Source organism: Tachyglossus aculeatus, chromosome 1 (genome assembly GCF_015852505.1).
Source record: "Tachyglossus aculeatus isolate mTacAcu1 chromosome 1, mTacAcu1.pri, whole genome shotgun sequence".
Taxonomy (NCBI): domain Eukaryota; kingdom Metazoa; phylum Chordata; class Mammalia; order Monotremata; family Tachyglossidae; genus Tachyglossus; species Tachyglossus aculeatus.
In genome coordinates this window covers 77608670-77635349 of record NC_052066.1, presented here as the reverse complement: position 1 = coordinate 77635349, position 26680 = coordinate 77608670, and the positions used below count along the sequence as shown (strand labels likewise).

General features: G+C 43.8%; 1 protein-coding gene across 1 annotated transcript in view; it reads left to right on the top strand.

Annotated features, from left to right (window-relative positions):
- ARHGEF4 (Rho guanine nucleotide exchange factor 4) overlaps positions 1-26680 on the top strand; it is a 473125-nt gene that overhangs the window by 198229 nt on the left and 248216 nt on the right. Inside the window, 1 exon segment of the mRNA XM_038770130.1 lies at positions 4115-4244. Within this exon segment, the coding sequence (XP_038626058.1) occupies positions 4115-4244 (130 nt within the window).

Here is a 26680-nt window from a genome sequence, read left to right as displayed (position 1 = left end):
ACGCAGCAGGCAACTGGCAGATCCAGATTAGAACCAAGGTCTTAGAAAAGCACTGTGGCCTAATAGATAGAGCCTGGCTCCATCACTTACCTGTTGTGTGACCTTGGGCAAGTCACTTAATTTCGCTGTGCCTCAGTTACCTCGTCTGTAGAGTGGAGAATAAAACTGTGAGCCCCACGTGAGCTATGGACTGTGTCCAATCTGATTACTTTGTGCATCTACCCCAGTGCTTAGAGCAGTGCCTGGCGCAGTAATTGCTTAACAAACACCAGAAACGAAAAAGGTCATCTAGCTCTCAGGCACGTGTTTTATCTACTAAACCTCGCTGCTTCTCTTTCATTTTTAATAGGATATAACATAACTACTGCTTTGCCAAAGAGGAGTTTTCTTACAGGAACTACCATCAGTATCCAGGATTTCCTCCAGGCACACTAGAAATGAACGCATGAGTAATTAATCAGTAAATTGTATTTATTGAACATTTACTAAGTGCTTAGGAGAGTAAGCTCCTTTTGGGCAGGAAATATGTCTACGAACTCTGTTATATTTTATTCTCCCAAGTGCTTAGTACAGTGCTGTCCTCTCCCTAACTTTTCTATCACCTTGGACAGCACAACCATCTTTCCCATTGTACAAGCCCACAACCTTGGTGTCATCCTTGACTCCGTTCACCCCACACATCCAATCCGTCACCAAAGCCTGCCGGTCTCATCTTCACAGCATCGCCAAGATCCGCTCTCTCTACTCCATCCAAACCACTACCACGTTAGTACCATCACCCATCCTATCCCGACTGGATTCCTGCATCAGCCTCCTTTCTGACCTCCCAACCTCCTGTCTCACCCCACTTAGGTCCATATTTCACTCTGCTGCCAGGATTATCTTTCTACAGATCGTTCAGGGCTTGTCACTCCCTTCAACAAAAATCCCCAGTGGTTGCCTGTCCACCTTCATATTAAACAAAGAAACAAATACTCCTCACTTTTGACTTCAAAGCTCTCCACCAACTTGCCCCTTCTTACCTCACCTCCCTTCTCTCCTGCTACATCCCAGCCCACACACTCCGCTCCTCTGGTGCTAACCTTCTCACTCTGCCTCGTTCTCGCCTATCCCACCGTCGACCCCTTGCTCTTATCCTACCTCTGGCTTGGAATGCCCTCCCTCCTCAAATCCACCACCAGCACACTTTCCACCTTAAAAGCCCTACTGAAGGCTCACCTCCTCCAAGAGGCCTTCCCAAACTAAGCCCCCCCCTTTTCCACAGCTCCTCCTCCCTTCCGCTTCACCTCAACTCACTCCCTTTGTTCTATCACCCTCCCCACCCCACAGCATTTATGTATATATCTATAATTTTACTTATTTATATTGATGTCTGTTTACTTGTTTTGATGTCTGTCTCCCCCACTTCTAGACAGAAACCCCAGTGTGGGAAGGGTTTGTCTCTCTTTATTGCAGAATTGTACTTTCCAAGTGCTTAGTACAACACTCTGCACACAGCAAACTCAATAAATACGATTGAATGAATAAAGGCTCGATAAATATTACTGATAAATTGACTGAGAATACAGTACCAAACATTTGGTAGACGTGATCCCTGCCCACAAGAGGCAGACATTTATCTGGAAAATCCAGTAGAGCTAACTGAACCTCTGGGGACCCAGTGCCTGGTGATTCCCAATCCACCTCAGGAGTTTTAGAGATGACACTGGGCAAAATCAAGGCTGAGAGCAGGAGATGTGAAGTCTGTGGTGAAGCCATTTTTGAGTATGGAAGGAGAACAGCATAACTTTCTCTCTCCCTCCCACCCCCCACCTCCCTTTCATCTCTTTATGTCTCCTCTCCATCTCTAGATTGTAAGCTCTTTGTAGGCAGGGATCATGTCTACCAACTCTGCTGTACTTTCCCAAGTGATCAGTACAGTGCTCTGCACACAAGAGGCATTCAGTAAATATCATTGATTGCTCTCATCAATCATCATCAATCACATTTATTGAGCGCTTACTATGTGCAGAGCACTGTACTAAGCGCTTAAACTCTCAGTAAACTCATTTCCACAACAGAAGCAAATGTGGACTAGTGAATAAAGCACAGGCCTGGGCGTCAGAAGGACCTGGGTTTTAATCCCGGCTCCACCACTTTTCTGCTGTGTGACCTTGGGCTAGTCACTTATCTTCTCTGCACCTCAGTTACCTCATCTGGAAAATGGGGATTAAAACTGTGAACCCCTTGTGGGACATGGGCTGTGTCCAATTTGATTAGCTTGTATCTATACCAGTGCTTAATACGGTGCCTGGCATATAGTAAGTACTTAATACCATTTAAAAAAAAATTGCCTGCCACATTCTGCTGCACTGTTGGTGACAACACAACTACAGTCTCGAAGGAGTTCAATGGATGAACACTGTGGACATGTGAATTTCAATCAAGATGGGTCCAAAACTGCCAATAATAATTCTGGTATTTAAGTGTTCATTCATTCATTCTATCATATTTATTGAGCACTTACTGTGTGCAAAGCACTGTACTAAGCATTGGTGTAAATACAAGATAATCAGATTCCACATGGGCTCCCAGTCTAAGTAGGAGGGAGAACAGGGATTGAATCCCCATTTTGCAGAGGGAGAAATTGAAGCCAGAGAAGTTAAGTTACTTGCCAAAGGTCACACAACTAGCAATTGGCAGAGCAACTGGTAGATCATGCATTAGATCCCAAGTCCCCTGACTCCTGCTCCTCCCACTAGTCCATGCTGATGTATCACAGGGATCTCTGTTTCTGCATGTGTGGGTGTGTATATTTGTGTGTGTGTGTGTGTGTGTGTGTGTGTGTGAGAGAGAGAGAGAGAGAGAGAGAGAGAGAGAGTGCAAATTTTGCAGGGACTTAAAGCACTTGGCACAATGCCATGAGGACATTGGGGAGTCGACTATTAATTGACTACCTTAAAAATCCTCAGGCATGGTAACCTAGGAAACAAGAATTGACCATAAAACTTTTTTTGTTCTGAAAGATTCTGAATTGCTCACAGGAAGGTACGTATGCCATTGATTCAACGACATGGGAAGCAGCGTGGCTTAGTGGAAAAAGCCTGGGCTTGGGAGTCAGAGGTCACAGGTTCTAATCCCAGCTCTGCCACTTGTCGGCTGTGTGACCTTGGGAAAGTCACTTAACTTCTCTGGGCCTCAGTTCTCTCATCTGTCATCTCATCTGTCAAATGGGGATGAAGACTGTGAGCCCCATGGGGGGCAACCTGATTACCTTGTATTTACCCTTGCGCTTAGAACAGTGCTTGGCACATAGTAAGCGCTTAACAAATGCCATCATCATCATTATTAAATAAAAAGTAGGCAGCGCTGTCTAGCGGAAAGAGCACGGGCCTGGGAGTCGAATGAGCTGGGTTCTAGTCCCGACTCCACCACTTGCCTACTGTGTGACCTTGGTCAAGTCACAACTTCTCTGTACCTGTTTTCTCAACTGCAAAATGTTCTCCCTCCTACTTAATAATAATAATAATGGCATTTATTAATTGCCTTCTATGTGCAAAGCACTGTTTTAAGCACTGGGGAGGTTACAAGGTGATCAGGGTGTCCCAAGGGGGCTCATAGTCTTAATCCCCATTTTACAGATGAGGTAACTGAGGCCCAGAGAAGTTAAATGACTTGCCCAAAGTCACACAGCTGACTAGTGGCGGAGCCGGGATTTGAACCCATGACCTCTGACTCCAAAGCCCATGCTCTTTCCATTGGGCCACGCTGCGTCTACTTAGATTGTGAGCCCCATGTGGGACAGGGACTATATCCAACCAGATTATCTTGTCTATACCCCAGCACTTAGTACAGTGCTTGGCATGTAGTAAGCACTTAGCAAACTTCACAACTGGTCAAGCATGCACCATATATGTCCCTTAAAATCCTGATCCCTAAACTATGGCTGATGAATTAAAATTAAAGAGTCCATTCCTCCACTATTGGTTAAGTGGAAAAGAAAGGCTTCTGAGCTTCAAATTTGTCTCAGTAGAGGAAGAAAACATTGGTACTGGGACCAGATCATGAGATCTGAGAAAATGTTTTGAGAACTAAACTTAATTCATTCCTTTTGTTTCTCTACTTCTTCCCTCAGGCTAGAATGAAAATGTCTCTCACTTCCCCAGTGGCTTTAGACATTCTGCCCCTGAAGATACATCCGTTTACTCAGAGCGCCCCAATGGGTCTGGATTGTGTAGACTGGAAGCAACGCGTCCCCTTTCCTGGTTCGTAAGCAAGTCTTTCTTTTCTGCATTTGTCACCTGTTTCCTGGCTGGCTTGTCTACTTGTCTTGGGGAAATTGAGTGATAGTTGTGTTATAATCCAATTCCATCATTTCATACCTTCCCTTAAGAGAGAATTGCTGGCTGGAAGGGGACTAGTGGTTTGTGGAAATCACTTGAAAAATATCCTGTATCCATCTCTGCAACTAGGATCCCCTGACCTTATGATGAACCTAAAACATCTCAGGTTTAAAAATCAGGCTCTTGGCTTCGTGTTGACAATTTCACACCCGTCACAGTTTTAAATTAAAATTCCCGCTGACCCCAGCTGGATTTGAGTTTCAGCTCTTCACAACAGATTTGGCAAAATTCCTTAAAGAAGATTGCTATTTTGGAAAGGCTAACACTGGCAAACGGAGCCTCTAGAGAGGAAAACAACTCTCGCTTGAAGGCACCAATTGAAAAAAAGAACAACCCGAAACCATACTTGAGCTATATTTTTCCACAGTGCAAAAAAGTTCTTAGTTTTGCAATCAGAACTGAGCTCTTTTCAAAACTTAGAAAAGACTGCAACGGTTATTAAACATTGCCAGAGTTCCCTTCTCCCCATTTGACAGTATTTATTGAAGGTGAATGAATTACCTCCCCATCTGATAGCATTTATTAAATTTTATCATATCAAATTTCTAAAGTGATTTACGATGTAAATTTCTGTTTCTATGGGTGCCCTGATGAAAAAAAAAACTTTGGGAAATGTCAGTCATGACAGAAACGTTTTAGCTAATCATTTTCCTACAGTCTGAGGAGAAGCATGGGTGGGAGAAAAATCCTGGAATTCACCAACAGGTAAGGGGTGTAGACTTCCAGCGGCCTTGAATAGGTTCCACAGAGAGCCCAGATTTGCGGTGATATTTCATGAGCATTGTTGAACTTTTCATGTGGTGTAGCCAGTAGGTGGGGTGATGACTTTTAAAAGCTATTGATTTTCCTTGAAGAAAGAAGCTCTTTAACTGGAGTTCTCTAAAATGCACAGAATCCTCTGAATACAAACAGTGTTTAATGTCAGGAGGGGCCACATTGTTCAAATTTACAAACTTGACCTCACACTCAACCTCAAGATTCTTCCTCCATGCCAGAACCCTGAGGAATGAAATGCCACAACAGCAATTGCAAAAAAAAAAAAAAAAAATTAAAAACAAAACAAAACTCTTTCCCAGAGAACAAAAACCTTGTCTTGGGGTAATATTCAGCAAGTTTTTCAGTCAATCCTATTTCTCACTAAAACTTTCCTCAGTGATCTTTTGCTTAAGGCCCCTCCTGAAAATGCTTGAATGTTCACCTGTGTTTTATGTTTCTGAATTTACTGTGATGTGGTGTTTCTTTGGAGAAAATGGAAGGGCACAATTGGAAAAAAAAAAGTGCAGAACAGAATGCATGAGTGGATCAAATGATAGGCTTATTACATATTTAAAGGATAATTCTGCCAGCAGATATGAAGCAATAGCAGTGGAAAATTGTGTTCAACTTCCCTCGCAGTAAGATTAAAAATTGAAGATTTTTAAGTCAATTTGAAAAATGCTTACTAATTAGTCACTTACCATAGTATTTACCTATATCTTGAATTTTTTCTTGATTTGATATCTTTATATTCAGACAGACCTGTCGTCTTCTAATATGGTAATTATGATTTGTAATTTAGCTTGCCTTCATTTTCATGGTCAACACTGCTGATGGTGAAATGGGGTTTCTTATTTGTTCTCCATCCCCTTTAGACTGTGAGCCCCATTTGGGACACCAGAATTGATTATCCTTTCTTATGGTATTTAATAGCTATGGTATTTGTTAAGCACTTACTATGTGCTAGGCACTGTATGAAGCGCTGGGGCGGATACAGCCAAATCAGGTTGAACACTGTCCCACGTGGGCCTCACAATCTTAATCCCCATAAGTAATTGAGGCACAGAGAAGTTAAGTGACTTCCCCAAAGTCACCCAGCTGACAATTGGCAGAGCCCATGACCTCTGACTCCCAAGCCCGTGATCTTTCCACTGAGCTGTCTTTTCAGCACCTGGATGGTGGGGATGGTGACAGAGTAGGAGGAGAGTGTTGTGGGACAACCTGATCACCTTGTATCCCCCCCAGTGCTTAGAACAGTGCTTGGCACCTAGTAAGTGCTTAACAAATACCATCATTATTATTATTATTATGTGAAGGGACTCTAGGGCCCCCTCCCCATCGTACTCCACTTTCTCCTCTCCACTCTTGCACTCTTCCTCCGCACATGTACTCTTGCATTTAGCGTTTCCTGGCACCTTAGCAACATCATGTTCAGTATCAAGGGGAGGAATCCTAACCTTAGGGAAGATCTGCATTTCCTCCTTCACAGGAATCCCTTTGTAATTGGGGAGGGGTATACTTTTATATATTATAGACTAGTCCTTCTTGGTTGAAGACATATAATTAGACTCTTAATGACAATACTATTTGTTAAGACTATGTGCCAAGCACTGTACTAAGTGCTGGAGTATATACAAGATATACAGAAGCAGCTTAATGGATAAATCGTGGGCCTGGGAGTTAGAAGGAAATGGGTTTTACTCCCAGCTCTACCACCTGTCTGCTGTATGACCTTGGGTAAGTCGCTTCACTTCTCTGTGCCTCAGTTAATAATAATAATAATAATAATAATGGCATTTATTAAGCACTTATTATGTGCAAAACACTGTTCTAAGCACTGGGAAGGTTACAAGGTGATCAGGTTGTCCCATGGGGGGCTCACAGTCTTAATCCTGATTTTACAGATGAGGTAACTGAGGCCCAGAGAAGTTGTGACTTGCCCAAAATCACACAGCTGACAATTGGTGGATTTGAACCCATGACCTCTGACTCCAAAGCCCGTGCTCTTTTCCACTGAGCCACGCTGCGTCTCTAAGTTAAATCATCTGGAAAAGGGGATTAAGACTATGAACCACATGTGCGACACAGACTGGACCCAACCGGTTTAGCTTGCATGTAACCCGGTGGTTAGTACAGTGTCTGACACATAGTAAGTGCTTAACATATGGCTTGGCATAGTGGATAAAGCATGGGCCTGGAAGTCAAAAAGTTATGGGTTCTAATCCTGGCTTTTTCACCTGCCTGCTGTGTGACCTTGGTCAAGTCACTGAAATTCTCTGGGCCTCAGTCACCTCATCTGTAAAATGGGGATTAAGACTGTGAGCCCCCTGTGGGACAACCCGATCACCTTGTAACCCCCCCAGCACTTAGAACAGTGCTTTGCACATACTAAATGTCATCATCATCATCATCACTGCCCAGTGAAGCATTAAATAATTATGCTGCAGCAGCGCATGTCATTGAGCTAAACCTCAGTCACGAAAAGGCCTAGGTACAGCCCTGTACCCTATGTAAACTCGTTGTGGGCAGGGAATGTTTCTGTTTATTCTTATATTGTACTTTCCCAGGCATTTAGTACAGAGCTCTGCACACAGTAAGCGCTCAGTAAATATGATTGACTGACTCACTGACTGACTGGAGACAGCTTCAGTTCTCTAATCCAGTCTTACTTCCAAGTTCAGGGAGGCTGGTGGACTCTGGTTTGGTGAGAGTTCCATGGGAGATGAAGTCTAGTAATAGTAATATTGTTTATTAAGTGCTTACTGTGTGCAGAGCACTATATTAAACTCTGGGGAGCAATATACAAGTGGGAATTAGACATAGACCCTGTCCCTTGAGGGGTTCACAATCTATGAAACCCAGAAAGTGTCTAAGAACAGATTTTCCATATCCCAGGATCTTAGATATCATGCTGGTGGAAAGGAGGAAATGACTTTTGACTTGTAAAGGGGGATCGGGATTATTTATTTAAACCAAAAATAGAAAAATAAACCAGTTTGTAAGAAGAGTCAAGATGAATTTAGCAGATAGTCGTCTTGCCTTCCCAAAGGAAATATGGCTTCTAAATTGAAGTTAATCCAGGGTTAGGCCTCAAAATCCCTTTAGCCAAAAGGGGATCAAAGGATACGTCCCCAATCTCTGAGGAACCTTAGGAGAAGTAAAAAATGTTTTTCAGGTCTTTGAGGCCTGAGAAGAAAGTTGGTTATTTCAATAATAATGGTATTTGTTAAGTGCTTACTGTGTGCCAAGCACTGTACTAAGCACTAGGATAGATACACGTTAATCAGGTTGGACACAGTCCCTGTCCCACATGGGGCTCATAGACTTAATTCCCATTTTACAGATGAAGTACTGAGGCACAGAAAAGTCAGTGACTTGCCCAGGGTTATATAGCAAACAAGTGACGGAGCTGGAATTAGAACCCATGACCTTCTGACTCCTGGGCCGGTGTTTTATCCACTACACCATGCTGCTTCTCAAAGAAGTGACTTACCCAAGATCACATAGCAAGCAAATGGCAGAGTTTAAAATCCAGGTCCTCTGACGCCCATGCCCATGCTCCTTCAACTAGGCCATGCTGCTTCCCATATTGCCTTTGGCTCCCAACTCTTCTCATTAGAGTGGTCATGTGTCAGTCTCCCTGGGTTTATGCCAGGTTTGTTACATAACATTCTGGGGAATCCTTCGCCCACAGTGCCAAAAAGTCTAGCTTTGTTTTCTTTAGTTTTGTCACAGCTTACACCTTCTAGCTAGCAACTGTTTTTCCTCAGCTTCACTGCCTTAGCCCTGAGTGGGAACGGAGCATGACCACTTCCATCAATTGAACAACCATTTGTATTTCTTGGGCATTTACTGTGTGCAGAGGACATATTAAGGTCTTGGGAAAGGATAATAGGGTAACTAGGCAAGATCCCTGACCCCAAGGACCTTATAATCTAGCAAGAGTGGCAGATACTAAAATAAATTACGGATAAGGGGAAGCAATAGAGCATACAGACATGGACATAAATGCTATAGAGGTGTGAGGGCTGAATACCTAAGTGCTTAGGGGGCATAATAATAATAATTACACTCACTCCCAGGCCTGTGCTCTCCATCAGGCCATGCTGATGGAGCTCTCTTCCTCCCTTCAAAGCCCTACTGAGAGCTCACCTCCTCCAGGAGGCCTTCCCAGACTGAGCCCCCTCCTCCCCCCCACCTTACCTCCTTCCCCTCCCCACAGCACCTGTATATATATGTATATATGTTTGTACGTATTTGTTACTCTATTTCATTTGTACATATTTATTGTATTTATTTTATTTTGTTAATGTTTTGTTTTGTTGCCTGTCTCCCCCTTCTAGACTGTGAGCCCACTGTTGGGTAGGGACTGTCTCTATATGTTGCCAACTTGTACTTCCCAAGTGCTTAGTACAGTGCTCTGCACACAGTAAGTGCTCAATAAATACGATTGAATGAATGAATGAATGAATGAATAATAACTGTGGTATTTGTTATGAACTTATGATGTGCCAGGCACTATTCTAAGCACTGGAGTAGATACACAATAGTAAGATTGGATACAGTCCCTGTCCCACATAGGGCTCACAGACTTAATCCATGCAAGTGCTGAAATGACATGAGGGTAAGCTTGTTGTAGACAGGGAATGTGTCTGTTATACTATACTCTCTCAAGTGCTTAGTACAGTGCTTTGCACACAGTAAACACTCAATAAATATGATTGATTGTTTTTAAGTGGGGATGTTAAGGGATTAATCAGAGAAGACCATCTCTAGGAGATTTGATTTCAGAAGAGCCTTGAAGAATGGGGAGAGCAATGTTTGGTCAGTTATGAAGGAGGAATTATAGCCAATCAATCATCAGTCTGTACTGAATACATACTGTGTACATAGTGCTGTACTAAGCAGTTGGAAGAGTTCAGTAGAGGCTAACTCTTAGCCTCTACTAAGAGTGAAGCACAGAGAAGCAGTGTGGCTCAGTGGAAAGAGCATGGGCTTTGGAGCGATTGAATGAATGATTGAGCCAGAGGTCAGAGGTTCAAATCTCAGCTCCACCAGTTGTCAGCTGTGTGACTTTGGGCAAGTCACTTCACTTCTCTGTGCCTCAGTTACCTCATCTGTAAAATGGGGATTAAGACTGTGAGCCCCCCGTGGGACAACCTAATCACCTTGTAATCTCCCCAGTGCTTAGAACAGTGCTTTGCACATAGTAAGCACTTAATAAATGCCATTATTATTATTAGTATTATTATTATTATTATTACTACTGGGTATAAGGGAGAACATGAGCAAGAGCTGAACAGTGAAAGAAATGAACATGAAGCACAGTGAGTAGGTTGGCTTGAGAGGAATGAAGTGTCCAAGCTGGGGGTGGACTGGAAAAGGGAGAGAGAGGATTGAGTGCTTTGAAGCAAGTGATTAGGCTTTTCTGCTTGATGTCTAGAGGATTAATAATTGTGGTATTTGTTAAGTGCTTACTGTATGCCAAGTACTGTACTAAGCACTGGGGTCAATACAAGCAAATCGGGCTGGACACAGTCCCTGTCCTTTGTAGGGCTCACAGTCTATGAAACCACTGAGCATTTTTGAGGAGACATATGTAGAATGGTGATTTAGAAAAATGAGCAAGGAATTAAAGTTGAGCAGGGAGCAACTGGAGGCAGGGAAGTCTGCAAGGAAACTGATGCAGCTCTCAAGTGGGAATATGATGAGTAGAGTGGTCTTTTGGATGGAAAGGCAGGGATGGATTCTGGAGATGTTGTGGAGGAAATGTCAGAGTCCCAGAAGAGGGCATAGCACTTAGCATTTATTGAATGCCCACTGGGTGCATTCACTGTACTAAGAGGTCAGGAAGGACAAAAATGAACAGTAGTTCATTGCAGGCCCACGAATAGTTTATACTCTAATGGGGGAGAGTGGAGATCAGAGATAAAAGTGTTTACTGCAGGATTTGTGCCATGATTTCTATTACAGACTAGTCAAAATGAATAATTGAATGTACTTTCAGAATCTAATCTGTAAGTCTTCCAAGGAGCCAAGCCTTTATCTTGACTCTGAAAGCAGAAATCAATTTTATGAATGGTAACATTTTTCATATGCTCTATGCAGAGCTTCTGAGTGTTCTACGCATAAATTGGAAGCTTTAAGGAGCAATTGTGGCCTTTCAGTGAGTCTGTTTCATCCTAGTGATTCCCTACCATTGTCACCTTCATCCTATGCTATTCTCTTAATCCACCCCGGCACCCTCTCTTTCCCCTCTTCTTTGTCATTATTAACTACTGTATTGATTGAGCGGGACTATCCTGCAATGTGAATGTCACTAGGCTGGGGCTACAAAGGGTTTCATAGGTGGATTACCTAGGTGGAGAAGATTATATTCCTGTTTATCAGGTGGTAGAAAGCTAGAGAAGCATAAATAATATTAAACAAAAGAGCATAAGGAGAAAAGTGCATACACAAATACATCTTTAAAATCACATACACAAATAAATACTTCTATGTTTTATATATACATGCATGTAAATGTCAGATATAATATGTGAGTGTACACACACACACACACACACACACACACATATTTCTACAGACCCTGCCTAATATGTATGGGAGAAGCAATAGGGGGAAGGGATGGAAGTTAGAGTGTATACATAACTAATCCTTGCTATGCTAATATGGTATAGAAACCTTATAAAGGCATGTGAATAGACAGTGTTGGAGTGAGCGACGCAAAAAGGTTAGAATAAGGTGAAGGCTAAATTCTGCACAGTCTGAGTAGGCTTTAAGGAGCAGTATAGTCCAGTGAAAAGGGTATAGAACTGAGAGTCAGGAGACATGGGTTCTAATCCCAGTTCTGCCTCCAGAAGAAAGGACTCCACTGTCTGCAATTCTATTCTATTCTGTTTAATATACTATTTTTCTATGCTCCGTCTATACCCATTTCTTTGGAGACTTCATTCGCTACTATTGCTCCAACTATCATTTCCAGGAAGATGATTCCCAGATTTACATCTCCAGCCTTGATCTCTCTTCCTCTCTGTAGTCTTGCCTTTCCTCCCAGTACTTATGTACATATCTTAATTTATTTATATTAATATCTCTTCTCCCCTTTCCCCATGCCAAAAGCTCATTGTGGCCAGGAAACATGCTTACCAGTTCTCTTATATTGTACTCTCCCAAGGGCTTGGTAGAGTGCTCTGCATGTAGTGAATACTCAACAAATGATCAGTCGATTCATTCATTCATTCAACTGTATTTACTGAGAGCTTACTGTGTGCAGAGCACTGTACTAAGTGCTTGGGAAGTACAAGTTGGTAACATATAGAGACGGTCCCTACCCAACAGCGGGATCACAGTCTAGAAGGGGGAGACAGACAACAAAACAAAACATATTAACAAAATAAAATAAGCAGGATAAATATGTACAAGTAAAATAAATAGAGTAATAAATATGTACAAACATATATACATATGTATGACTGGAGTTTTCAGTTTTCCTTAGACTTCTGACTTTTTTTCATTGATGTACTATCACACAAGTATTTCAGGAATAGTAAAGACTCTAGATGGTGGGACCAAAATTTATCCTTCTCAAAATTGTGAAGTCCTCCACCTAAGCTATGTTAGTAGCTGAATACCTGAGTATTTCTAAATAACAGGATCATCAGAGTATTAATCTGTGAATTTATCTTTTGATAAAATAGGCAACCAAATGGCACCATAGGTGCTGCCAGTCCTGTGTGCATCAGATGACCTGACCTGGGGAGTGGAAAGCATTTTTAGCATTATTTTCAGCAGAAAGGAACTACGTGCTGGTGTTTACATTATGTGGTTGATTTTTATTCTGTTTTCCCAGTTATAGCTAAGCCCTTCAACTCAAAATTGGCAAAAAAATACTAAAAAAATGTTTAACAACCATTGGAGATTCTATTTATGGGAAGTTATATTTTCTAATAGAGCATTTTAATCAATCAATCAATCAATCGTATTTATTGAGCGCTTACTATGTGCAGAGCACTGTACTAAGCGCTTGGGAAGTACAAATTGGCATCACATAGAGACAGTCCCTACCCAACAGTGGGCTCACAGTCTAAAAGGGGGGAGACAGAGAACAGAACCAAACATACCAACAAAATAAAATAAGTAGGATAGAAATGTACAAGTAAAATCAATAAATGGAGTAATAAATATGTGCAACCATATATACATATATACAGGTGCTGTGGGGAAGGGAAGGAGGTAAGACGGGGGGATGGAGAGGGGGACGAGGGGGAGAGGAAAGAAGGGGCTCAGTCTGGGAAGGCCTCCTGGAGGAGGTGAGCTCTCAGCAGGGCCTTGAAGGGAGGAAGAGAGCTAGCTTGGCGGATGGGCAGAGGGAGGGCATTCCAGGCCCGGGGGATGACGTGGGCCGGGGGTCGATGGCGGGACAGGCGAGAGCGAGGTACAGTGAGGAGATTAGTGGTGGAGGAGCGGAGGGGGCGGGCTGGGCAGTAGAAGGAGAGAAGGGAGGTGAGGTAGGAGGGGGCGAGGTGATGGACAGCCTTGAAGCCCAGGGTGAGGAGTTTCTGTCTGATGCGCAGATTGATCGGTAGCCATTGGAGGTTTTTGAGGAGGGGAGTAATATGTCCAGAGCGTTTCTGGACAAAGATAATCCGGGCAGCAGCATGAAGTATGGATTGAAGTGGAGAGAGACACGAGGATGGGAGATCAGAGAGAAGGCTAGTGCAGTAGTCCAGACGGGATAGGATGAGAGCTTGAATTAGCAGGGTAGCGGTTTGGATGGAGAGGAAAGGGCGGATCTTGGCAATGTTGCGGAGCTGAGACCGGCAGGTTTTGGTGACGGCTTGGATGTGAGGGGTGAATGAGAGAGCGGAGTCGAGGATGACACCAAGGTTGCGGGCTTGTGAGACGGGAAGGATGGTAGTGCCGTCAACAGAGATGGGAAAGTCAGGGAGAGATGGTTTATATGATTTTAATTTAATCATATAAATATTTATCGGTTGTCCACTGGTAATAGCATGGCCAAGAGTAAGACAGAATATTTGTTCAAGACAGTATTTCACTTCTAGACTCAGCAGCCCACTGATGTTCTTCTTATATAATACTAGGTGACAAGAGAACACACCAATATATGCACACATATTGACTTTCACTCTTTTCACATCTACATTGTTTCTTTCCCTTTGCAGGGAAAAGAGACACATAATCATGAAAAATAAAGTCTTAGGCAGAAGGCTGAATGTATGCAGATCAACTTTATATTTCTTCAGTACACATGTATATAGATATAATAGAGTGGATCTTTGTACGTAAACACGTATTTAGAAAAAAGTATAATTATTTTAAATAAATACCTTCAAGTTTTTTATTTCCTTTTAGGAGGAAATGCTAATCTCATAAATTCATTTTGAGGGCTTCTAAAATATTAAACTGGTTGAAAAGAAATTGTAAATAAACTTTTTCCTTTATGCTCGGTTCATAAATCAGTGTGGAATGAAGCAGGCAGTAGATTACAGAGTGATATACTGCATCTACTCCTGACCACAAGTGTGCCCTGTTAAAAAAAAAAAAAAAAAGACCATTTCCTTTGACATAAAAAGCAGAGGGTTTTTTTATTTTCCTTCTTATTTTTTAACCATTAGAACACATTGTTCAGAGAATGGTCATATTTGACTTTCAGCGTATCACCAAGGGGGTACTTTGCCTAACTTAACAGTATTATCCACATTTGAAGCTGTTGCTCGTGGGAAGGTCTTGAATGAGTACCAATGTGTACTGGTTGAGCAGTAAAGAATGCTGACTTCATTGTTTTTGCCACCCGAGAGCATCCTAGTGAGGGGGTGTCTGGGTGCCAGCCACATTTTAGGTTAGACCAGTAACCATTCAGCAAATGCTGCTCCTGGGTAGTGATCCTTTCATTCATTCATTCATTCATTCATTCAATTGTATTTATTGAGCGCTTAGTGTGTGCAGAGCACTGTACTGAGCACTGTACTAAGCGCTTGGGAAGTACAAGTTGGCAACATATAGAGACGGTCCCTACCCAACAGCGAGCTCATATGATTCACATTCAAATTATGTGGAAAACAAGGGGCACGTGTATCTTTTTATTTACTAGGTGCCCACTCACTCTGTTGGTACTGACCAGCTGAATTCCCCTGGGGTCTAAGTGTATGGGGCACTCTGCCAATCAGCTTTTTGATACCCAGACACACCCTTCATTGGGCTTGGGGTGAAAGTGAGCTTCAGACCCTGGCTAGAGCTCTCCAACAGCCCTGTTCTTTTCCAGGCAGACTGCAGTGCTGCAATTATGCCATTATATTTCTCTCTATGAGGTCTAATAAGAGAATCAGTGTGGCTCAGTGGAAAGAGCGTAGGCTTGGGAGTCAGAGGTCATGGGTTCTAATCCTAGCTCCGTCACTTGTGCAAGTCACTTTACTTCTCTGGGCCTCAGTTACCGCATCTGTAAAATGGGGATTAAGATTGTGAGCCCCATGTGGGGCAACCTGATTACCTTGAATCCCCCTAGCACTTAGAACAGTGTTTGGCACATAGTAAGTGCTTAACAAATGCAATAATTTTTGTTTTTTTAATCAATCAATCAACAATATTTATTGAGTGCTTACTGTACACTGAGTACTGTACTAAGTGCTTGAGAGAGCATAATAAAACAAAGTTGGCAGACATATTCTCTGCTCACAAGGAGTTTACAGTCTAAAGGAGAGTTTACAGTCTCTATAATCAGGCTGATTGACCTACAAGCAGTCTCTTGAGCACATACTGTTTTAATGTAAGGAACCACTAACATCTAGGTCCTGTTCTTTCTAATGACAAACAGCATAGTGATGATACAAGCCAAAGAGGATTTGCTGTGGGAAGTGGCAGAAAATTTAAAATCTCCAGCATACCTAGAGCATTTTGTTTGAGTGTGAGCTGTTTCCCTGCTCTCTGTACTCTTGGGGCCAGAAAAGGGAAAAAGAGAATTCCAGCTCTTTCCAACCTACATCTTCTCCACCATTTAGTGGGCTAGAAGTGTGCTCTTTGGGTATGGCTAGGGAGAGCCTGGGACATAGCAGGAAAGAGTGCAACACCCTAGCCAGCTCTGGAGTCAATTCCTAGGAGATTTTCCAGGTCCTCTCCTCTTACCCCATTAATAATAATGTGATATTTAAGCTCTTACTGTGTGCCAAGCGCTGGGTTGGCTTTGGGCTAATCAGATTGGACACAGTACCTGTTCCACATAGGGCTCATTATCTAAGGGTGAGGCAGAACAGGTATCTACTTATTCCCATTGTATAGATGAGGAACCTGAGGCCCAGAGAAGTTAAATGACTTGCCCAAGGTAACACAGCAGGCAAGTGGCAGAGCTGGGATTAGAACCCAGATCTCATAACTCTCAGGCCTGTGTTCTTTTCATTTGGCTATGCTACTTTTACAGTGACCCTTTGGAATAGGGTCATTTAAAAAAAAAAATGATGCTATTGCTTGATATATTCTGAAGACCATTCAAAATGCAGGATTGTAAAGGGTAGAGATTCATTCATTCAATCACATTTATTGAGCACTTGCAGTGTGCAGAACACTGTGTGAAGTGCTTGAGAGAGTACAATGAAACAATAAACAGGCACATTCCCTGCCTACAGCGAGATGTAGATACACTGAATTTGCCTCCATATTCTAGAGACCCCACAGAATGTCACATCCTTGAACTCACACACCCTTTAAAGTACGAATAGGAATTATGGGTATGGGGGTAATAAGAATTTGTTAAGCCCCACCACGTGCTGGATTCTGTATGAAACAGAAAATATACTACTCCCATTTTGTTATATCTATGCTCATCTAGAATATTCTGAAAATATTTCCTCCCTGTTTGGCTACACTAAGGTTATTGGCATACTTCCATTCAAATGATTCCTAAGAGTTCACTAGTTCCTAATTGTTGAAAGAGTCTTTCTTTGTCCTTAGGGTGGATCGAATAAACCCATTGTGGAATGTGATTTCTCCATTTTCCTAAAGACATTTCTATTCACAAAACCCACTGTTGATTTGGAGAGCTGCTGCAATTAAAGGGTTCCTAGTACTTTCCATTTTAGGGTTTGGTCTGTCTCTCCTTATTAGTTCTCCCTTGGATGACTGACAGATGTGCTCTTTTCTGACATGAGCCAGACAGAGCAGTAGCCACAGACCTGGAGATCTGTTTGTAACTTTCCCTGCAATGATTGAAACATTTGGAGGATATGTTTGGTTGTTGGGCATTCTCCAAATAGTCCTTTCTGTAGTGCTGCTGGTAACTGATTTGGTGGAGCTGCAAACTCTGGCTAGGATAGTGAGGGATAGGTAGGATGTTAGACCCAGGTAGAAGATCCACATTGGATTGTCAGACTATTATTGGATTTGGGGTTTGGAAAACATCATGAGAGATAGTCTGCTTCCTGTGGGCAGGCCTGCACTCAAACCAGCTCAAGAAGGTCACTGTCTCCACTTGTTTTAATAATCTCCAAGGAAGCAGGCTCTATCTTCCTTGGAAAAACATCCAGTGTTTCTCATACCTGACCGCGCCTGCTAGTATCTAATCTCAGTCTCTGCTGCTGTAGTATAAGCCCATTTGCTCTTGTGTTCTCTGTAGACACAGAGAATTGCCTACACTTAAAACAAAACTGAGCACACTGAACGTTTTGTTAAAAAAGGAGTTAGATAAATTCAAGAGATAATTATTTGCTAGCGTCTGTAGGCTTTTCCATATTGGAGTAGATATTTCCAGGACCTCCAGGGCCTGCTTGACAATCTCTGCTAAATTATGCCTCTGATCATCAGTGGTATTTGCTGAGCACTTATTATTTGCAGAGCACTGTACTAAGCATTTGGGAGAGTAAAATACAACAGGATTGGTAGACATGTTCCCTGCCCACAAAGTGCTTACAGTTTCTGATAACACCATGTGAATGGTTCTAATAATAATAACAACTATGGTATTTGTAAGCTCCTATTATATTCCAGGCACTGTACTAAACACTGGAATGGATACAAGCAAATCGGATTGGACACAATTCATGTTCCATATAGGCCTCAGTCTCAACCCCCATTTTACAGATGAGGTAACTGAGGCCCAGTGAAGTGACTTACCCAAGGTCACACAGCAGACAAGTGACAGAGCTGGGATTAGAACCCAGGTCTTTCTGACTCCCGAACTTGGGCTCTGCCTACTAGGCCTTGTGGCTTCTCTGGTTCTGTCATCTTACTTGGTTTCCCTAAAAGTCAGAGACTTCAGCTCTTTTACAGCAGCTTTGCCTACCCAAGGAGTTCCCTGTTTGGAGGCATCTCTGTTATTCAAGGCCCTACCTGTTAGAAAACAAATACCTTACCCATTTCCTGAAGCTCTTTTTTAAAGAGTCCAGGACTGAGAGCCACCTGTCTGCTTCTTAAAGGGCTACCTCTAGAGCTCTTCCCAGAGTGGGGGGATCCTTCCACACAACTACTGATTGCTTTTAGGAAATCTTTATTGCTACAGTCAAAATGAACTGGAGATAACAAATCCGATAAATGACATCTCTTAAAGTGACTGGCACATAAAATGACAAGATCTTCTGTCAGATCCACTGCACAGCCAAAGAGGAAATTCTACCCTGTTTCTGTACTTCCCCTCTCAGATGATTTAAAAAATAAAACAAATTTATCTGGGGGGCCAAGTATGCTGTAACCCTGGTTGATTGTAAACACAAACCCAACTAATAATCAATCAATCAATGATATTGATTGAGCATTTACTCTGGGCAGAGCATTGTACTAAGTGCTTGGGAGAGTACAATATAACAGCATTAGCGGCCTCATTCCCTGCCTGTAATGAGGTTACAGTCTAGAGAGGTAGAGGTAGAGGTACTTGGTATTTGTATAGTGCTTTTGTATTTCCAAAGCACTTGCAGATCAATTCTCATTTTATCCCAACAACATTCCTGTGAGGTAATTATTAATCGCATTTTACAGACGAGGAAATTTAGGAGGCTTGGTGACTTGTTCAAGGTCACACAGCAGAGCAGGTACAGAGCTGGAACCAGAACCCAGATCTCCTCTCCCAGCCCCACATTCTTGCCACTAGACCACACTGCTACTAACAATGTTTGGATAATCAAGGTATGTTCACCCCTTTTCCAAAGGCATGTTGTGGATATTGACTCTCCAGTTCCACCGATTTTCTCCCCGACTTTATAAGTGGAAAGAGCCTGGGACTGGGAGGCAAGATAACCCAAATTCTAGAGCCAGTTTGCCACTTACTTGTCACATAACCCTGAACAAGTCACTTAACTTTTCTGTGACCCAGTATCCTCATCGGCAAAATACCTGTCCTCCCTTTGAGACTGTGAATGGGGTGACTGTGTGGGGGTAGGGAGTATGTCCAATTTGGTTATCTTGTATCTACCCCAGTGCTAAGCACTTTCATGAATATCATCAGCATCATGCTAGTTTCCAAAACCAGGGTTTTATTCACTCAACGATGCTGACATCTTAAATGTAGTATTTTCATTACTATACATTTAAATTGTACCCTTTAAATAACTTCTTAAAGATAGCTTTTCCTATATGCCCTTCGCTGCTATGCAAAGATGATTCCTTTTAGAAATTAAGTTGTAATTATAATGCTGCAAAACTTTTAAAATAATTTCTTTAGTGGAAGCAGTGTGGCTTAGTAGTGGAAGCAGAGTGGCTTAGTGGAAAGAGCCTGGGCTTGGGAATCAGAGGACATGGGTTCTAATCCCAGGTCCACCCCTTGTCTGCTGTGTAACCTTAGGCAAGTCACTTAACTTCTCTGTACCTGTTACCTCCTGTGTAAAATGGGGATTGAAAATGTGAACCCCACGTGGGACAACCTGATTTCCTTATATCTACCCCAGCACTCATAACAGTGCTTGGCCCATATTAAGTGCTAAACGAATACCATTATTATTATTATTATTTATTAAATGTTTCATTCCCTCGCATAACAGTTCCTTGCAGTGTCTTTGCCAGAACTGAAGACATTGAATCGAACTTGGCACTCGCTCCTTATGCCCAGGTTACTTTTGGAAGTAGCAATTCTTGGGGAGAAATCTGTTCTTCTATCCTGCTTTTCTCGCATTTACCCCAGTGCTTGATACAGTGCCTGACAAAAATACCATCAAAAAAAAAAAAAATAGTTTGGGTTACAGTCATTTACAGGAAATACAGGGTGGAAAGTGTTCCGTACTGGAGTCAGTGAATCCCAAGCTTGACTGGTGAGCAGAATGATCAGAATGCCAGGGAAATGAGTATCCTTTGAGTCGGCCCTCCTGCACTTTCAAGGAACTGAGGTTTTAGGGATCATCATCATCAATCGTATTTATTGAGCGCTTACTGTGTGCAGAGCACTGTACTGAGCGCTTGGGAAGTAGAAGTTGGCAACATATAGAGACAGTCCCTACCCAACAGTGGGCTCCTGGAACCTGACCCCCTTTTAGACTGTGAGCCCACTGTTGGGTAGGGACTGTCTCTATGTGTTGCCAATTTGTACTTCCCAAGCGCTTAGTACAGTGCTCTGCACATAGTAAGCGCTCAATAAATACGATTGATTGATTGGAGAGAGAATGCGTTTCCCTTAGCAAAAAGCCCAGGAGTTTTATCCCCCGTGCTTCCTTGGGCTTGGCGATGAGTCCGAAGTGCCTCCCACGCGAACCTGCGACTTTGCAGAGAGGTTCCAGGTTCTAATGGGGGTGACGGGTGAATTTAATTTTGCAAAACGTTGCGCGATAAGGAGATCGGGTGCCTCCCACCAACTTCCATCCTCCGACTCCGGTTGCTTTTCGGGTTTTTTGCTTTTTTTCAGGATTCTGGGGCGGGGGGCGGGGAGGTAGTGGGGGAGAAGGACTGTCCTAAACAGTGTCCTCAAGCACCACGCTCAGTTGAGCCGTGAAATCGTTCCCCGGCTGCGTTCTCCAGGGAAGCACCACCCCGGGCTCGGGCATCTCCCCCGCCTCCATCCATCCCTGGGGGAGATGGAGATTGGGGAGGGGGCTCCTCTCCGTGTCTCCTGCTCCCGCGGCCGGCTGTGAACCCAGGCGTCCCCCGGACCCCGCAGAGGGGGGAGCCTCCTTGGCGGACCCCTATGATGTCAGATTGCATCGTGCAGAGGAGCGGGCCCGGAGGCGGAGGAGCCGGGCGTCCGGCTCAGCCGTGGCCGGCGGCGAGCAGCCCCTCGCCCCTGGCGCTGGGCCCGTTTCCCCCGGTTACGCAGCAGAGCCCTTGGCTCGCCATCTCTCCCGTCTGCATGAGGACCCAGGAGGGCCCAGGCCAGTCCTGCGGCCAGCCCGGGGGGGACAACTGCACCAGCAGCAGCAGCAGTAGCAGCAGCAGCAGAGGGAGCAGCGGCGGAGGAGGAGAAGGAGAAAGAGGAGGAGAAGGAGGAGGAGGAGGGGGAAGCTCCTCAGGGCTGTCCCCGGGCTCCGACTCGGACAGCAGCGGGGTGGTGTGCGGCGGGGGGATGCGGGGCGTCCTGTCCAGGTACTGGAGCTTGGAGAGCCTCCACTCTGCCACCGGTAAGCGCCCCTCCTGCCCCCCTAGTCGTGCGCCCCACCGTGCGCCCCGAGCTGGCGCTGCCCTCGGTCAGGAGGGGCGAGCTCCGGCGGCCCACTTGGAAGGGCACCTGTGGCTGGGTGGGGCCAGGGGCCTCTCCGGGGACGTGGCATCCACGGGGAACGAGCCGGCCGGGTGGGACCCGAGAGGAGCCAGAGCCGGGGAAAACCCGGGCAGAAAGAGAGTCGGTCGTAGTTATTGAGCGCCTGCTTGAGCAGAGAGCGCTTGGAAAGTACAGTTCATTCGTCCAGTCGTAGTTATTGAGCACTGTACTAAGCGCTTGGGAAGTACAAGTTGGCAACAACGGGCTCACAGTCTAGAAGGAGGAGAGACGGACAACAAAACACAACAGACAGGTGTCAATACTATCAAAATAGATAAATAGCATTATAGATTTAGTCGTTCATTCAGTCGTATTTATTGAGCGCTTATTGTGCGCAGAGCGCTGTACTAAGCGCTTGGCAAGTACAAGTTGGCAACAACGGGCTCACAGTCTGGGGGGGGGGGGGGAGACGGACAACCAAACGCAACAAATAGGTGTCAATACTGTTAAAATAGATAAATAGAATTATAGATTGTCATTCATTCAATCGTATTTATTGAGCGCTTATTGTGTGCAAAGCACTAGACTTAAGTGCTTGCCAGCAACGGGCTCACAAGCCTAGAAGGGGGGGAGACGGACAACAAAACAGAACAGATAGGTGTCAATACCGTCAAAATAGATAAATAGAATTATAGATTGTCATTCATTCAATCGTATTTATTGAGCGCTTATTGTGCGCAGAGCACTAGACTTAAGTGCTTGGAAAGTACAATTCGGCAACAGATAGAGACGGTCCCTACCCAACAACGGGCTCACAGTCTAGGAGGGGGGGAGAGGGACAACAAAACAGAACAAATAGGTGTCAATACTGTCAAAATAGATAAATAGAATTATAGATTTGGTCATTCATTCAATCGTATTTATTGAGCGCTTATTGTGTGCAGAGCACTGTACTAAGCGCTTGGGAAGTACAAGTTGGCAACAACGGGCTCACAGTCTAGAAGGGGGGGAGACGGACAACCAAACAGAACAAATAGGTGTCAATACTTTCAAAATAGATAAATAGAATTATAGATTTAGTCGTTCATTCAGTCGTATTTATTGAGCGCTTATTGTGTGCAGAGCACTAGACTTAAGTGCTTGGAAAGTACAATTCGGCAACAGATAGAGACGGTCCCTACCCAACAACGGGCTCACAGTCTAGAAGGGGGGGAGACGGACAACAGAACAGAACAAATAGGTGTCAATACTGTCAAAATAGATAAATAGAATTATAGATTTAGTCATTCATTCAATCGTATTTATTGAGCGCTTATTGTGTGCAGAGCACTGTACTAAGCGCTTGGGAAGTACAAGTTGGCAACAATGGGCTCACAGTCTAGAAGGAGGGGAGACGGACAACCAAACGCAACAAATAGACAGGTGTCAATACTGTCAAAATAGACAGAATTATAGATTTAGTCATTCATTCAATCGTATTTATTGAGCGCTTGTGTGCAGAGCACTAGACAAGTGCTTGGAAAGTACAATTCGGCAACAGATAGAGACGGTCCCTACCCAGCAACGGGCTCACAAGCCTAGAAGGGGGGGAGACGGACAACAAAACAGAACAGATAGACAGGTGTCAATACTGTCAAAATAGATAAATAGAATTATAGATTTAGTCATTCATTCAATCGTGTTGAGCGCTTATTGTGTGCAGAGCACTGTACTAAGCGCTTGGGAAGTACAAGTTGGCAACATATAGAGACGGTCCCTACCCAACAACGGGCTCACAGTCTAGGAGGGGGAGACAGACAACAAAACACAAGTAGACAGGAGATCCGCCCAGCCCTGCTGGGAAGCAGCCTCCTGCCTGCACTTCCACGGGAACGGTGGACCAACCCTTTATCTTTGGCAAAAGAGGAAAAGGAGGTTCCCAGGCTTAGGCAGTCAGATGGGCATTGCTGCCCCGGGGGCATCAAGAGTTGAAGGGTCGTATTCAACAGTTGTGGAGAACAAATGGTGGATTCTAAGTTTAGACCTGGTCCCAAAACCCTACTTGAGATGGCATGTTTTGGGATTGTTGTTTTTTTCTTTTCTCCCTCCCCCACCCCAATTTCTTATGTGTATTTTAATAGAATGGTCGATTATTAGGCAGATGTTCCCTGGATATTTTTCTCCTGGGGGTGGGGGGTCTGTTCCCATCAAGAGAACTGTCTCACCCCTCCACCGCTGTTGCCTGTACAACCAGGGTGGGATGCCTAGATCGTCATCCCAGAACAAAATCAGCCTGGGCAGGTGGTGTCCGCTGAGATAGACTCTAGCACTTCACTTCAGCCGGGCTCATGTCTTGGGTGTTCATTTTAGCAGTCCTTCTTGCACTTTGCATGTATCTGAACAAGTTGAAATGAATCTGGGGGCAAGACTGATCCCCTGCGTCCTTAGGGAGATGTGGAGAAATCACTTGAACTTGAGAAATCTGATTCTGTTGTTTGTCTTAAAAGGTCGCCCCACACTGGTGGGCACCAATGAGCTCCTCTAATTGGGAAAGCCGAGCCTGAACTGTCAGGAAAACTGTGGGGGAATGTGTGCATTTTAGCACCGGGCTAAACACTTTAGATCGCTTAACGGGTCTAAGGCACCCCATGTTAACAACCACCCGAAGCGGTAGGTTAGTTCAGCTCTTTCCACTTGACAGATGGGAAACATGAGGCTCATGATTAAAACCACAAGGTCTGGAAGTGGTAGATTGAGGATTCTTGCAATTTTCAGACTATCTCTTAAAGTTCATTTGGAAAAATAATTGGGTTGTTTGGGCCTCGGACTCATAAAATATGTTTCGCATTCATTTTCTGTAATATGTTTTTCATAGAAATCAATCAATTTGTATTGAGCATTTATGTCCAGAGCACTATACTGTTTGGGACAGTACAATATAACAGAGTTGGTAGACCTGTTCCCTTCCTACAAGGAGCTTATGGTTTAGAGGTGGATCCCTAAATCAGCAGAGCAGCCCCAAATCCCCTCTTTAAAATTAGGCCAAAGGCTGGGAGATTTTTCCCCAAGTTTCACGGCAGCGGAGTCAGGTTTCTTTGTTCCTTTACAGGGTTCTTTCTTCCTGTGTGGACATCTCAGAGGGAGCAAAGTGTAAGGAAGATCTCCCCACCCCCGTCCTTACCCACTTAAGAAGTGGGAGGAATCAGGCACACACAGCTCCTCTGAGATTGTAGGTCTCAGGCTCCAAGCATGCGAATCAGCAGGTGCCATTGCAGCAAGGATTCAGGTGGAGAGGTCTGTGCCTGGCTCTCATGCTGAGTGTGGGTTCCTGGAGAGATTTGTGTTGACAGGAGCACTTACATGTTAGGAATTCAAGACATAGCCCAGGTACGTCACTGAGGGAGAAGGCAGATTCAGGGGAGAAATGTGGGAAGCAGGCGGGATGCCGTCACCACTCACTGGCTCTTTCAGGTGCTTTCAAATACCAGAGCAAATGAAGTGGGAGAGGTGAGTCAGCCCGAGGGAGGTTAATTGAACATTTGAAAAGTTTGCAGAGTGAGCTTCACAACTACAGTCGGACATATTCTGGATTGGCAATGACCCCATGCGTTGTTTTGCTAGCCGTTGGGTTTATTTTGCAAGAAACAGATGCAGTTGCTGCTCCTGGGGAAACCTTGCTTGGGTCTACACTGTACTTGAGATCTGGAGAGTTTGGAAGAGTTTTACCTCATTTTGGTCCATACTGCACACTGTCTGTCCTCCCCACAGCAGTTCTGTTTACTCTAGGAAGGAGTCAAAAGGGATCTGGTGGTTTCAAACAAATTTGGAAGTAGAATTGAAAAATCCAGCTCCTTTTTTCAGTTTGTGTAGACCAAGTAAATTTAAATCTCTTTGAAGAGTGTTTTAATAGGAGAGGCTGCCTGATAGTGGAAATTCCCTAGGAGTTACATAGCCAGAACGTCTATCTGTTTGGATATTAAAGATGATGTCACTGATATTTAATAATAATAATGGTGGCATTTATTAAGCGCTTACTATGTGAAAAGCACTGTTCTAAGCACTGGGGAAGTTACAAGGTGATCAGGTTGTCCCATGGAGGGCTCACAGACTTAATCCCCATTTTACAGATGAGGTAACTGAGGCCTAGAGAAGTTAAGTGACTTGCCCAAAATCACACAGCTGACATTTGGCAGAGCCGGAATTTGAACCCATGACCTCCAACTCCAAAGCCCATGCTCTTTCCACTGAGCCACGCTGCTTCTCCCAACAACCCCATATTTCAGTTGGGTTTGTTTCATCTCATGTCTTCTATGGTCAGTATAGAGGCTACACTGTCTATGCTAAAATGAAACAGAAAGTGGAGACATTTCTGTTGAATTTAATCTAAACTACCCAAGCACTGTTGGTAATTCAGGACAAAACCTCATCTCTAGTAATAACAACAACAATTGTGGTATTTGTGCAAGCATTGTACTAAGCACCGGGGTATATATAAGATAATTGGGTCCCACATGGGGCTCACAATCTAAGCAGGAAGAAGAATGGATATGTAATGACCATTTTGCAGATGAGGAAACTGAGACACAGATAAGTTAAGTGACTTACCCAAGGCCATACAGCAGGCAAGTGGCAAAATTATCTGTGAAAATTGTCTGGATTCTTTGCTTCTGAAGACCCAGCAAGTTTTACAGAGTTGTGTATCACCAAGCAAATGTCTCGACGAGTTAATTATTCCGAGTCAAGCTGAAGCTTGGCCCACCTTGCCCAAGCTCCTTTAGGGTAATGATCGGGTTTACTAACTAGAATATTGTTCTCTCCCAAGCACTTAATGCAGTTTTGCACACAGTAAGTGCTAAATAAATATAATTGATTGATAGAAGTGGAGAGTTGGGAACTATTCCATCAATTTGATTAATATTGATAACCGATTGGAAAATGTCAG